This window comes from Petaurus breviceps, unplaced genomic scaffold (assembly GCF_028583685.1).
Source record: "Petaurus breviceps papuanus isolate PSGF00001 unplaced genomic scaffold, PetGlider_PUasm1.0 90849, whole genome shotgun sequence".
Classification (NCBI taxonomy): Eukaryota; Metazoa; Chordata; class Mammalia; order Diprotodontia; family Petauridae; genus Petaurus; species Petaurus breviceps.
The window spans coordinates 18,021,144-18,036,436 of NW_027187361.1; the positions used below are offsets into that span (position 1 = coordinate 18,021,144).

At 41.6% G+C, this 15,293-nt stretch overlaps 1 protein-coding gene across 3 annotated transcripts in view; it reads left to right on the forward strand.

The window, feature by feature from the left end:
* The window catches only part of HERC2 (HECT and RLD domain containing E3 ubiquitin protein ligase 2), a 234,456-nt gene that overhangs the window by 17,050 nt on the left and 202,113 nt on the right, over nucleotides 1-15,293 (forward strand). For all 3 annotated transcript variants that reach the window (XM_069072939.1, XM_069072941.1, XM_069072940.1), the window contains exon 3: nucleotides 43-157. In XM_069072939.1, the coding sequence (XP_068929040.1) occupies nucleotides 43-157 (115 nt within the window). The remainder of the gene's footprint in view (nucleotides 1-42; nucleotides 158-15,293) is intronic.

The window sequence follows — 15,293 nt, forward strand, 5'->3', positions numbered from 1 at the left end:
TTAAGGTCAATTATAATATATTTTTCTTTTTCTTTTTCTTAGCTTGCTTTCACAAGAGATGGACTCTGTGGCCTCTGGAATGAAATGGTCAAAGATGGAGAAATTGTATACCCTGGGACAGAACTAATACAGAATGGAGAGCTACCTCCTCGAAAAGGTATTTCTATTATTTTCTAGTTTGCACAGTCTTTTCTGGTATATACATTCTATGTTCCTAAAATTATGTAGCATGTACTGGATATGAATATTTGAACTTCAGTCTTGGGCACTTAGATTTTTCATGCGTTGGTGATACGTTGAATACAAATACTAAGTGTGAAGCAATAGTTAGTATAATAAATAGAAGCATTTCCTGGGAAACACTAATATTTTCTCTTTAAAAAATCATGTTCCTGCCTTTTTGGAGCCTTTTCATAATGTCTTCCATCACAGATCATGTTTAAAATAATTTTTTCATCTCAAGAATGTTAACATATGTATATATTTCTTGGTTTGTCTTAAAACTATTCATGCCTTTTAATTTTGTTTGTATAGAAATAATAATTGGTATACCAACAATTAGTAGGTAATTTTCTGTGTTGCTCTCTGTGGAGTAGGGATAGAAACTATCTCTGACATGTAGCGTGGTTCTGCCCTTTGGTGTAATGTTATCTGGCTCCTATGCTAGTACCAAGACCTGATTTCATTTATTCTTGTAGTTGAGATAATGCTAGAGGATTTAGAGTATAAATGTAGGATTTTATGAGCTGGAAGGGATTTTGGCTAGCTTTCTCATTTTACAGATGAAGAAAATGAGGGCTAGAGAGCTTGTTATTTTCTAAGGTCATTATCTTGCACATTCTGAAAGTGAGCAAGATAGCGATGTTATTGTCATTGGAAAATAGATCATTCTTTGGTGAAATGAGATGCAACAACTTACTATCTAGAATAGCAGGTTAGGGTTATTACCTTTTGAGAATGAGAAGATTTTAAGAACGTTAGCATTTCTGAATTTTCAGTGTGAATTAAAAGATCTTAGAAACGGATTCTAGCAAGGTCTAATTAGATTAAAAATGGATTTTTCCTCAAAAGCAGTATTGGTAGATTTTTATTAGGGTTTTGTCAAATACAGAGATGGTAACCTTCTTCCTTCAATTTTCTCTTATTCTTTTTCACTTGATGATAAAAAAAAGAATGAAATTGTTGTATTTATTGAATAGAATTTTATATTCATTTTTCTTTAGTTTTAAAAAACCTTAAATGCAATTAAATTAAGGTGCTTTTTATTTATATGGCCCTTGATTACATGGCCATTTTTTTCCCCCTATGTCATTGGCTCCAAATTGAAAAACTTTCAGAGACTTGGTGTGGTATGGTATTTGTGTATGGCCTGCCTTTTTTTACTAATCCCCCTCCCTCACCCCAAACAAAAACAAAAACAAACCAAAAACTGACTGATGTTCTCATATAGATTAATTTGAAATTCCAATACTATATTTTTGTAGTGGTGATGTAATTGTTAATAATAAGAAAAAATACAAGTAATTAGGCATTACAGCTAGAGTTTCTGGAAAATACCCAGCATGTATTTTTTTCCCAGGGGCACAATTAGTAATGTTTCTTACACAGATCTCCAATCTTGGGTCATTGTTGTTTGTAAGCACATCTTCTACTGACTCCTTCAGAGATTTCTGTTAAGCTTGAAAATCTTTCTTGAGACATAGGAGCATTTATTCTGTTTTCACCTTCCCCAGATAAATTTATGTGATTTTCTTTCCTTTGAAATCTCACATGGGATATACTAGCCCAATTCAGAGATCTGATGGGTTAATATACAACTACTTCAATTGTAGTAACTAAATGCAATTCATTTTGTGGTCACACAACACTAAGAACATTGAACCACAGTCAGTAATTTTTAGTCAGCAGTCAGCAAGCATTCATTAAACACCTACTGTGTGCCAGCCACTGTGCTAAGCACCAGAGATACAAAGAATGGCAAAAAAGTGTCCCTGCCCTCACCATCTAATCAGGGACACACATAGGGATATGTGCATATAAGGCACGCACAGGAGAAGTAGGAGATGATTAACGAGAGGAAGGCACTGGGATGAAGAGAGACTGGGAAAGGCTTCCTGTAGAGGGTGAGGTTTTAGCTGGCACTTAAAGCCAGGAGGTGGAGATGAGGAGGGGAAACATCGTAGGCATGGGGCACAGCCAAAGCAGATTCCTAGAGCCAAGAAACAGAGTGTCTTTTTGGTGGGGCAGTCAGATGGGCTCTGTCGCAGGGTCAAGGTGTAAGAAGACTGGAAAGGTGGAGGCTGCGAAGGACTTTGGAGTGGAGATTGGAGGGGATAGGGAGCAGTTAGAGCTTATGGAGCGGGGGAGAGTAGGGGAGTGCCATGGTCAGAGCACTAGTGCTGTAGGAAAACCAGTGCTGGGTGGTGGGACGGAGAATGGGGTGGCATGGTGGGGAAGAGACCTGTGGCAGGCTATTCTGATAGACTGGGTGTGAAGTGAGGAGGGCATGTACCACACATGCAGTGTCAGAGAGAGAAAAGGGCACATATTCAAGACATATCGCAGATATTAATTTTTAGAATTTAAAATTTGTTTTTTAGCTTTTCGGAGGGGGGAAGGCAGGACAATTGGGGCTAAGTGACTTGCCCAAGGTCACAAGGCTAGTTTGTGTGTGAAGAGTCTGAGGCTGGATTTGAACTCAGGTCCTCCTGACTCCAGGGCCTGTGCTCTATTCACCGTGCCACCTAGCCACTCCCAGCAAATATTGACAGTCCTTGTAAACATTGGATTTGATGGGGATGGGCATAGGCGGAGGAGGGTGAGAGAGAGTGAGGAGTGGAGGGTTACATCTACGTTGTGAATCTAGGGGACTGGGAAGATGGTGACGTCCTCGATAGTAATTAGGAAGGCAGGGATGGCTTAGGGGAAAAAAGAATGAGTTCAGTTTTGGGCATGTTGAGATTAAGATGCCTATTGGACGTCTGATTGGAGATGTTTAAAAGGAGTTGGAGATGTGAGATCAGAGGCCAGCAGAGAGGTTAGGACAGGACGGGGTAAATTTGAGAATCATCAGTATACAGATGGTATCAGTCAGTGGGAGCTGATGAGATCACTGAGTAAAGTGGTCAAGCTGAAGAAGAGAAGACGGCTAGGCCCGAGCCCTTGGGGACACCTAGAGTGGTCAGATAGATGGGAGGAGAGTATAGTGTCCTCTAAATCTAAGGAAACCTAAACCTAAGGGAAAGAGGGTCATTGTCAGTGTCAGGGGTGCAGAAAGGTCAAGAAGGATGAGTATTGAAAAAAGGCCATCCTCTTTGGCAGTTAGGAGATCACGGGTCATTTTGGAGGGAGCAGTTTTGGTTGAAGTCAGAAGCTAGATCCCAAGGAGTTAAGGGAGCGAGAGGAGAGGAAGTGGAGGCGCCTGTTGTAGATTGTTGTTGTTTTGAGGGCAGTTGGGGTTAAGTAACTTGCCCAAAGTCACATGGCTAGTAATTGTGTCAAGTGTCTGAGGCCGAATTTGAACTCAGGTCCTCCTGACTCCAGGGCTGGTGCGCTATTCACTGCACCACCAGCCGCCCTGTAGATTGCTTTCTTAAGGTGTGTAGCCAAAAAAGCAGAGGAGATTAAAGGATGATAGCAGGAATGGAAAGATCAGGTGAGGGGTTTATGAGGAGGGGGAAGACATGAGTGGGCAGTAGGGAAGGATTCATTAGAGAGAGAGGTAATTGAGAGAATGAGAATGACAGAGGGAACAGTCTCCAGGAGAAGATGGGATGGAATGGGATCCCTAGTACATGTAGAGGAGTTTGCCTTGGCAAGAGTGCCACCTCTTTTTCTGAGACTGGGGTGAAGGAGGAAATAGTGGCAGAAGGTATCTCATTGATAGAAGGTGGGGAGGAGAAGAGAAGAGGGAGCTCCAGGTGAATGGGCTCAGTTTTTTCAGTAGTTTATGAGGCAGGGTTGTCAGCCGAGGGAGTGGGAGGTGGCAGAGCCATAGGAAGCTTGAGGAGAGATGAAATGTCTGGAAGAGCTGTTATGGAGCGTGGGATAGTAAATTGAAAAAGGGGTGTGAAAGGACTGCCTAGCAACAGCGAGAGCCCAGAGAGGTTGTGTGACATGAATCTGTAGTGCACCCAGTCAGAAAAGTTGCATGATTTCTCTACCTTCGTTCAGCAAGCGTATTTGTAGGAGTGAAGGCAGAGGAGAGTGGGAGCGATCTAAATCTGAAACTTGGTAAGACACAGTCATTGATATGACAAAGGGGTTCAGGGCCTGAGAAGAGGACGGGGTGTAGCTGAACTGATTGAGCTTGAACTTGAGGTCACGATGGGAAAGGAGAGAATGGCTGGTGCAGAGGTGGTAGCCGGGGGGAGAACTGAGGAGAACCCGGAGACAATGTTGTCTTGAACATCTAGGGTGAAGAGTGTATCGAGGAGAAGAGGGTGATCAGCAGTATGACATGCTGTAGAGAGGTCAGTAAGGATGAGTATTGAGAAAAAAGACTATTAGATGTGGCAGTTAGAAACTCTTTGGTAACTTTGGACAGAGAAGTTTCCAGATTGTAGGGAGTTAAGAGAGTGGGAGGGGGCAGCTAGGTGGGCAGTGAGTAAAGCCCCGGCCCCTGGAGTCAGGAGGACGCGAGTTCGGTTCCAGCCTCAGACACTTAACACCCACACAAAAAATAAACCGGCTGCGTAACCTTGGGCAAGTTACTCAACTCCAATTGCCCTCCAAAAGGCAAAAAAAAAAAAAGTGGGAAGAGAGAAAATAGAATCAAGGGAGTAGAGGCCGGGATGTTTAAGGAGAGCAGGGTTTGGTTGGGAGAGGTGGGAAACCAGTGGAATGTGATCAGAGAAGGGGCTTCAGGCTTCCTGAAGGTGGAGCAGGTGGAGGTGGTATGGAGGCATGATGATCTTGTATATACCTGAGGTGGGAGGGGAGCGGATGGAGGGAAATGAGCAGTGGGGAAACGGGGAGGTCAGAGTGTGATGGCATGAGCTGGGGACGAGAGCGATTGTGAATAGGTGCTCTGAGCAAGGAGAAGGAGGTCCTGGAGGCTGGTCGACAGCAGCTACCAGGACATCGATGGGCTGGAAGATGTGGATTCAGTGGATTGCAGAAAAGGAGACTTTACTGAGCCATAGATGTAGGGACAGAACATGGAATTGTCAGTGGGGAGCTAGGAGTATTGCAATTCCTTGCCCTCAACCAGTGACCTGAGGAGGAGTGAAGGTGTAGCTGGTCCTGGGAAGAACGGCTGGTGAGGCTGTGTCATTGGGGGAGTGTCAGAATGGAAGGAGACCAGATTTAAGATGAAAGCAGGTTTGTTGGCTGTGGAGCAGGCATTCTGGAGGGCACAGTGGAAGGGGTGGGTAATTTTGGTTGGGACTTTGGTTTTGGTGCGTTGAGGGAGATGGGAATAAAGGGTTTGGGGGATGACCTATAGGGGTTCAGATGTGTTGACTGTGATCAGGTATGAGTATATGAACAATTAATTAAATCTCACGTTGCCATCTCATTCCTTTCCTCAGTTGCAATTTATATTCCAGAGACTAGCCTTCTTCTGCATGAGTTCTGAGCACATTCATGTTCTTTCTAGAGTCAGCAATGTCTGAAGACTAACTTGAAGCGAGAGCCAGACATAGGGTGGTATTCTTAATAGAATTAGGAGATGGCCAAGAGGCCTGCTGACACCAAAGTCTGTAACAGAGCAGCCTGCGATCTAAACTTGGACCGAGGAGTTTGGTGGAAAGGTTGCCAGCCAGCTGTGGGTGCTCATAAAACACTTCTGAGTAAGGAAGCCAGAGCTACATCACTAGGAAGTTGTGGTGTAAACAAGAACATAACTCAGGGCCACAAGTCACCCCAGTGTTGGGCGTGCACCTGTGGCCACTTGTTGGATTGAGCGTTTGGACCCTTTTGTCACTCCACTCCATTTAGTCCTCACTGACATGTTCTTTATAGCTCCAGGTTTCTTCAGTACTGATACGATTTTAGGGCCTTTTACTCTGATACATAGGATTCCCATAAGTCTTAGGACTGAAATAATTTGTTCATAGCATGTCATATAAGTATCTATATATCTCTGTCTCAAAATTAACAGAGTCTGAGAATATGAAACCATACCTATAAAGGTAGAAAGAAGCATATTTGGCATTAACAGCGTAGAGAGGGAAAGCAGAATTCTCAGGAGACCAGGGACAGCCCTCCTACCTGCAAATGCTACCCCCATCTATCCTTTGGATACCAGAATTTTCTGGTAGACAACAAAAACACAGCCAGCTTAATATTTGAACCAGTCTTTCTTACTCCAAGGCCAGTATCCTACCTGTTATACCATAAATATAGTAGTTGTGTATTTTCTGATTATAAAAACAAAGGAAAAGAATCTTGTTTTATGCTGCAAAAATACCTTAGTTACCTTCTTTTGCATATTGGTAGCTTTTCTGTCAATTCTGTACATAGGCAAGCTAGTCGTATTGAAATATTTTATCTGGGAAGACTTCATTTCAGAAATCTTGAAGACTGATTGGAGAATTTATTTTGACGGATACTAAGTGTTTTTGAGCATCAATATATACAAGTTGATAGAAAAACTTAATTGACTTTTTTTTCTTGATAAGAATTGTGGGGGCAACTAGGTGGCACCAGCACAAGAGTCAGGAGGGCCTGAGTTCAAATTTGGCCTCAGACACTTAACACGTACTAGCTGTGTGACCTTGGGTAAGTCACTTAACCCCAATTGCCCTGCTTTCCCGTCTCCAAAAAGACAAAAATAAAAACCACACCGTGGAAGCTTTATTTTTATTCTACTTTCATAGTACTTTCTAAAAAACTGAGTCACAGTGAAAGTAGGAGAAAAAAATGAGACGGGTGATTTTCTTCATGAGGTAGAATTCAATATGGCTGAACTACATCATCATCATTGTCAGAGCTATTTTTTTTATAGTTCCTACTATGTGCTAGGCAATATGTTAAGTGTTGTATGTATATCATCTCATTTGGACCTCACAACAGTGCTGGGAGGTAAACTCTATTATTTGCCTTATTTTAAAGTTAAGGAAACTGAGGCAACAGAGGTTAAGTGACTTGTCCATGGTTACATAGCTAGTAAGTATCCGAGGTAGGCTTTGAATTCAGGTCTTCTTGAAGAAAAAGCCCAGTACTCCATCCACTGTGTCACCTAGCTGCCTAAGCATAGATAACTCAAGGAGACAAAAATCCCACTTCATTTTGGTTAGTATAGCTGATTTTTCTTGTAGAACCTTATTAGTTAGAATGTTACTCTTTTGTAATTTAAATCAACCTTTTGAATTTTTTAAATTATCTGGTGATGGCAATAAATAAAATATCCTAACTAAAGAATTGATAGACTGATGAAATAGTTGCAGCAATATCAAGTAATACTTATAATTTCCCTACTTGAGGATTTCTGATTTCAATTATGTGAATGTTTCCTCTACTGATGCAAATTTCAGCTTCTTTTTGTCTTAGTATAGACCCTTTACTTCTTAAACTGTGGGTTACCACCCCATATGGGGTTGTGAAAAATTTGGCAACAGTAAGAGGTTTCTGAATGAATGCTCAGCGACCAAAAATGAATTAAAAATCAAACATGTAATGAATCCGAGGTGTTTCTGTCAGCACTTGCTTGTGTTGTATCAAGTAATTTCACTGCAGCCTTGGTTCTGAACATGTGGACTTTACACTGAACTGCATGCTGCCATGCGACGCTAATGAACACATTGCCTTCGAAGTCAAAGGAGCTGCTGTCACATCTTGCCTTTGTCACTTGCTACCAATTTGACTTCGGGTAAATCAGTTTAGCTTCTTTGGGCCTTATTTATCTCTTTTGTAAAGTGAGGCAGTTGGGCTAAATAGCCCTTAAAGTTCCTCCTAGTACTAAATCTTTAATCTTATAAGTGACTTAGCTCTTCTGGCTTCAAATTTCCTTATCCCTATAAAATGAAGAGGTTGCAGTTAGGTTTTAAAGCACCTTCCAGATAGAAATCTTATTTCGTTTAAAATCTCTTGTATGTATTAGAGAAGGTGAGGATAGGGGAAGTGAAGGAGGACTTAGAGAGATTTTGATGACAGAGAAAATACAAAAACCAGGACACTCAAAGGCAGGGAAGATACATATTTGTAATCCTTGGAAAAAACTGATATTTGAGTGAATTTTAAGTGTCATTCATCTTATTCTATTTATAATCTTCTTTGGAAATGTACTTTAGCAGTTCTTTTGAGTTCTCACTAATGATGAAAACCCACTGGTTTATTATTTATTTATTTATTTTTTAAAAGCAATTGGGGTTAAGTAACTTGCTCAAGGTTACACGGCCAGTTATTATTTCTGGGTGTGGTGCTGAGTATCTGAGCCCGGATGTGATCCAGGTCATCCCGACATTGGAGCTGGTGCTCTTACTCGCTGAGCCACCTGGCCGCCCCTAAGCAATTGGGGTTAAGTAACTTGCTCAAGGTTACACGGCCAGGTGTTTCTGGGTGGGTGCTAAGTGTCTGAGCCCAGGATTCGATCTCCAGGTCTTCTCAACACTGGAGCCGGTGCTCTTACTCGCTGTGCTACCTGGCTGCCCCCCACTGGTTTATTTTCAATTGACATTATCACCTCTTCTGGAGCCCTAATGGACTAGAAGGGGAAAATAATTGTTTCTCTCCCTACTACAGGCTCAGCTGCTAAAGCTGCTAGGCAGGATATGATCCAAAAAGACAGCAGATGGAGAAATGGCGTTTATGTTTAGTGGTTTGAATGTGCCTGAATATTTTTTCCAGGTATGGATCAGGGAAACAAGAAAGAGTTGAACAGAAGACTTTGTTGGGAAAACCTCAGAGCGTTTACTTGCCATTCTCCATACATGGAATTTTCTTTCCCATATCTGTACTATTGCAAAAGCTGTCGTTTCGGCAATACTGCCTTCCCTCTCCCCAGCAGTGCTTCCCATGCCTCACAGAATCCAAACCTTCTTTCAGGCTGAACTTAAGGGTCATCTTTCTGATTCTCTTCACATGCTCGTGCCTGCCCCTAGGAGTTAGTTTGAATATATTTTGTATTCATTTTACTTTTTGTGCATTAAATAATCTTTCCTCCAGTAGAATGTTAGGTCTTTGAGGGCAGGAATTATTTTATTTTTTTGTATCCTGTCAACCTTCAGAGTTCCTTCCAAGAAAGACCACTGTTAGGTTGTTTGTTTATTTCTCACAAAGTACCCTTGTACTGAGAAAATAGAGAAAATACCTTTATACAGACCATCCCCAGCTTTACCAGACCACTCCAGCACTGGGTTATCTAGGCAGAAGAATCTGTCTCCACCCAGGCTTGAGTAGGACACTGTGGGCTTCCCTACTTTAGATTAATTTCCTTGCAAACTTTGGAGGGGTCATGGGGGTGGAGGTGGGGGAGCTGACCAGGAAAAGGAGAGTCTGTGGCATTCATTATCAGTGATGTCCTACTGAAGAAAAAAAAAATGAACTTAAAGTTAAGGCTTTGGAAGTGGGGGAGGGGAAGCTGTAGACCTCCCCAAGATATTGGTTATTAATAATCATTTTTCACAGTCCTCAGCACCCAAAACAGTGCCTGGTTTATGATGTTGTTGTTCAGTCATTTCAGTCATGACTGATTCTTCTTGACCCATTTGGGGTTTTCTTGGCAAAGATATTGGAGTGGTTTGCCTTTTCCTTCTCCAGCTCATATTGCAGATGAGGAAACTGAGGCAAACAGGGTCAAGTGACTTGGCCAGGGTCACACAGGAAGTTCTGTCTTCCTGATTCCAGGCCCAGCGCTCTACCTGCTACACCACCTAGCAGAAAGTAGAAGGAGCTAAATGGAGGGATGACTGCTAGCTTTATTTTAATAGAGCTTGCTTTAATACTCATCCAAAGGCAAGAGGGAACATTACTCTGTGTGATGTTTGGTTACCTTATTGCAGTGCTTTGTAAAAGAGTTTGCAAAAGGTTCATCATGAGAGTAATGAAAGCCTGTGTGCCAACATTTATTGTACAGACTGAAGAGAGAGAGAAGTTCTGCAAAAATCTTGACTAAGTAAGTATTCCTTCCATATTGGATCAGCATATATACTCAGTGACTTTAGTGCAGAGGGGTACGTGGGTATCTAGAATAGCAAAAATATGTAGGGAAATGTTATCCAAGAGTAAGGAAAAAGAGGGACCAAAGGTTTGTAGATCACAGACAGAAGTCCCATGAACACTGTGAGAAAAAGTTAGCTGGAGACTGTGCTTCCTCATCACATTTGGAATCTGAGCAATTGTCGTAGATGTGGTTCTTGAGGAAGTGAAAATTACATTAAAGAATACAAAGAGGGGAAAACAGCTTGTAGTGGACATGTTTTGCTGTGTTTTCATTTGATGTTTCTTAAGCTCCATTTTGTTACCTGGGGCCCTTCTTACTTTGACTTGTGACACAGTTTTACTTTGCTGTGGAAATTTCCTAGCTAGTTTGCTGACTCCCACCCCCATGCCTTGGTCTCCTCTGACTGTTTATTATGATAAGCTGCCATCCCTTACCCTGATCCTTGGCATAAGGCTGTCACTGATGGGATGGTCGGAAGTTAGCACCTACCCTGCATCTCAAGATAAGTTCTGCCACTGCTCAGATGCTTGGGGTGGGAGAATGCACCAGAAAACTCCCACTCAGTCTCTAGTCTTTGGGGCACTTGTTGTCAATCTGTTGACAACTTGGATGTTTTCCACCCTTGACTGATGCCCAGAGATGAACTCTTCCATCTTACAGATATTACTTAACAACCTGAGTGGGGGGTCTTCCCTCTCTTCTCAACCCTCCCCCCTCACCCGGTCTCACTGCTGGCTACTGGACCCTCTTTGCATTGCCTGCTGGCCTCGGCTAGTGGTGAGTGTTAGTGCACTGCTAATAAAACTTCCTGTTAGAATCCAGCCAAACCACCTAGACAGATAAAGGTCAGACTTGATCACTGATACCCCCCTTTTGCTCATGATCTGCTGACCAAAGCTGAGATTGGTTTCCAGTAGAACTTTTTGCATCTCAATGGATAAGGTGGAATGGGGAAGCCTAGGTGCCACACTTTGTTTTCACTCAACCTTATACTTCAGGTAGAGAATCCCCTTTCCTTCTAGATTCAGAAATCACTGAGCAGGGCTGTGACTAGGAATCTTGCAGGTGCACCTAAACCCCATGCCTCAGCAGTAGGGGACTCTTCTATTTCCTCTTAGGTCTATGAGTCTGATCAGGGTTGGAACTAGGAATCTTGACAGCCTTTTATGGCTTACTAGATTTATCAGTCCTTACCAGAGGAAGCAAGGGAGAGAGTCTAAATCCTGTGTCTCAGGGCAGGGGCTGAGAGTCGAAGCCTTGCACTGCCTTAGAGTGGCAAGGATTCCCTTCTTTTTGGGTCCCTTAGATCCAGGAACCATTGACCAGGGCTGGGAACAGGATCCTTGGGTCTGATACCTGTGCCCAGTGGAAAGGAACTTCTCTATTATGGTCAAAGCAAGGCTTGTACCTCTAGTGTTACATGGCTGGAGTAGACCAAGTATCTTTTCAAGAAGAAAAAGTCGAACCTTATTAAAAAAAAAAAGACAGCTTAGAGAAATCTTGGTAACTATTCAATGTCATATGTGGAGGACATCAGTTATATGAATATTTGTGGGGAACAGGCAGGTTTTCACAAGTGATATTCCACAACACCCTGTATCTTTATCATTGCACAATTGACTGAAAAATGTAAGGGTTCTGAGATGCTAGTGTGCTTAATGCTAGTTGGCTATTAAAAAAAACCCCAACACTTGATTTGGTCTATTGAAAAAAACTCTTCAAAGGCTTATCTTCAAAGTGTTTCCCTTGCATACATTAAAATTATTCACTATTCCTTGAAAGATATAACAGAAGAAAACTTGTTTAATGATACTCTGCATGGATTGAAGCATAGAACTGGGAGATATTTACATGCCAAAGATGTTGGCCTTTGTCTTAGAAGGAGAGCCAGCACAAAATGCCTGTGGAGGAGATACTCTCTTTAGATGATGCAATCCTTGAGATGTTTCTTTTTGCAGATGACATTGTAGTGATTTCATCAACCCCAGAACATTTCAGAAAGTTTCATAAATGGAATTAGAGGGGTGTGTGTGTGTGTGTGTGTGTGTGTGTGTGTGTGTGTGTGTGTGTGCAACTTTTGCTAATGTTAATTGTTGTCGTGGATATTTTTGGTTTACATGGAACTCTGTTCTCTACATTAGCATAACACTAAATTTTAAACTAGACCTCTTGCAATTTTGATTCTAACTCCAAGAAGACTTGATAGACTTGTCAAATATATAAAAATTTTCATATTGACACCTTTTAAAAAATTGCCTTGTGTAACATGAGTGGGTTTCTGCCATTGTGTGGCCAGATTGAAGCTGATATTTATGCTCATACCAGTTGAAATGGTTTTGTTTGTTACTAAAATTAGGTTGTGCCTCGTGTGAAATACTGCCACCTAGAGCCTCCTGCTCAATAAATTTTTGTCATCTTTGCACATCACTTAACATTCTCTTCCGTCATCAGAACTCTCAGTATGTGTTGCATTCATCTTCTTTTTGCCCTGATGCTGGTTTTCAGCATCTTGTTAACTCCATCTTGACTTACTTGTATATGCTTCCTTTGCCATGAGAGTTTTAGTATATTCTCATTTCTTTTGTTTCCTGTGATTTCTTAGATTATTTGCAAGGTTCAGAGGACCTTCAATTTAGTATGGCAGTTATTTAAGTACTAATGTGCAAGGCCCTGGGGATGAAATAATCCCTTAAAGAGATTATGTTATACTGGGAAGACACACACGTAAATATAGGATAAGTTGAGGAGGGAGAGAACTCTAACAAGTGGAGGTCTTGGGGTAGGACGGAATCAAGAATAACTTTCTGCAGGTAGTGGCATCTGAGTTGAGCCTTGAAAAAAGAGGCCAGAAGTAGGAGTGAGGAGGTTGTGCATTGCAGGCCTGACCTCTAAAAAGTTGCAGAGAGCAGAGGTCTAGTTCAGAGAATAGTTAGTAGGTTGGTTTGATGACAGCATTGACCTTATGAAGGAGAGTAATATAAAACAAATCTAGAAAGATATGTGGGAGCCAGAATGGCTTTGAGGGGTGAAAGAAAGGAGTGAATCATAGATGACTGAGATGTCAAGCCAAGGGGAAGCATGGTGCTCTCATTAGAAACTGGGAAGTTTGGAGGAGGGACAGGGAGAGGTGTGTTTATTGGAGATGATGAATTCTTTGCACATACTGAGTTTGAGATGTTAATAGTGTGTAAAGCGTGGTGCAGAACTGGAGTTCAGGAGAGAAATTAAAGTTGGATATAGAGATTTGAGACAATAGGAGCTGATAAAATGGTTAAGGAAAAGACAATTAAAGACAGTTGAGCACACAAGACATAGAGCCATGATGATTCAACAGAGGAGACTGAGAAGAATTAGACAGGTAGGAGGGAGAAATAAGAGAGAGCAGCCGTGAGAACCAAGAGAAGGGAGAGGATCCAGGATCAGGGATGAGGGCTTGGAAATGGTCATTAGATTCACTCTTAGGAATTGGTTGGTAACTTTGTAAAGGCAGTTCCAGAGTCAGAAGCCAGCTGGCAAGGGATTGAGAAGTGAGTGGGAATGGGGAAGAAGTGGAGGCAGTAGGTATGTGTGGGGGCTCTTTTATTGAGGGTTCACTTATGACAGGAGATTTGGCAGCTTATTGCATATATGGGGTGGGGAGAGGGAAGAGTTGAGGATGAAATTCTATGGCTGGGGGACTGGGTGGTGAAGTCGAGTAGAAATGGTGACATTTGGAAGAGGGCTGCATTTGAGGGAAGGTTGATGAGTTCTGATAAAGACGAGGTTGAAGGCGAGAGGAGTAATCAAAGGGTCAATTGTCCTGGAGTCAGTGAGTTCAGGAGTTGGTCTTGTCAAGAAAAACCATGTTTTCCTCAGATTGGAGCAAGAGAAGAAATGATGGTTGAAGATGTGAAGAACTTGAAGTGTGAAGTAGGGAAGATGGGATTTTTCATGGTTGTTTTCTCAGCAAAGTCAGAAGTGAGGTCTCCTGGGCACATAGGAGAGAGTGGTGGAAAGAAGGTCTGGAGCGGATGCTTATTAGCAGTGTAAACCTTGGAAGAGACCATATGCATTTTCCTGAAGAGCAGTGATCTTGTACAAGCTCTGCATGAAAACAGTTTATTTGGCAATCTGATGAGCATCTATTTTTGGAGAGTGATTTATATCCACGTTATAACTTTTCCTAGGTGAATGAGTCCAGGTGATTACCATCCCTTCCCACTCAACACTGATAACTTCACCCATTTCTCCTTTTATCCCATCCTATTCTGTCATTAATTTAACTGAACATAAAAAGAAACATAATCTCTTATTTTTAAATCTATAAATAGACTTCTGCCAAAATTAATCTACTCTTAGGATATTTGTGAGGTTGTCATAGCTGTTAAAATAATTTCCATGACCTTATAAGATGAGACCAAGATAACATAGTGTCTCATGAAAGATGTGTGTTATGTATGTGTTTGTAAGGCAACAGGTTCAAGGGGAATCCGTCTGACTATTTTTTGCTTTTCTCTAATATAAAATCTCACAATTTCAAGGCCTTAATTCCAGTCAGTTTCCTTTTTATATTAAGATTAACAGTAAAAGCAAAAAGCGTCATCTGGAACCACATTTAATTGGAACTGTCAGCTGTAATTTATTCTATGATGTATTTTTAGGAAAAGGCAAATGGTAGCCAACAGTCTTATGTAAGAGATTAAAAAATACCAACAGGAACCTTTTAAAATGAGAGTAATGTTCTGGAGAGAGTGCAGTTTGAATCCATATATACATAAATAAATAGATAAATAAACACCCCCATACACCCTCCCACACGTCCCTTTCATATCTCTGGCATTCGAAATCTTCACTATGCTTTTTTGACCATTTTTAGCAGAACGGATAGAGTGCTGGACCTGGTGTCAAGAAAACCTGAGTTCAAATACAGCCTAAGAACCTTGCTAGCTCTGGGACCCTGGACCATCGCGTAACTACTATCTGCCTCAGTTTCCTCATCTGTAAAATGGAGAGGATAATAGCATCCAACTCTTAGGGTAGTTGTGAGGTTTGAATGAGATAATATATGTAAAACTCATTACAAATCTTAAAGCCTTCTATAAACGGTAGTTATTATTATTATTATTATTATTTGCACTGTGGCCCTGGTAACCTCTCTGACTCAGTTTCTTCATCTGTAAAATAGAGATAATAATAGCACCTATTTCCT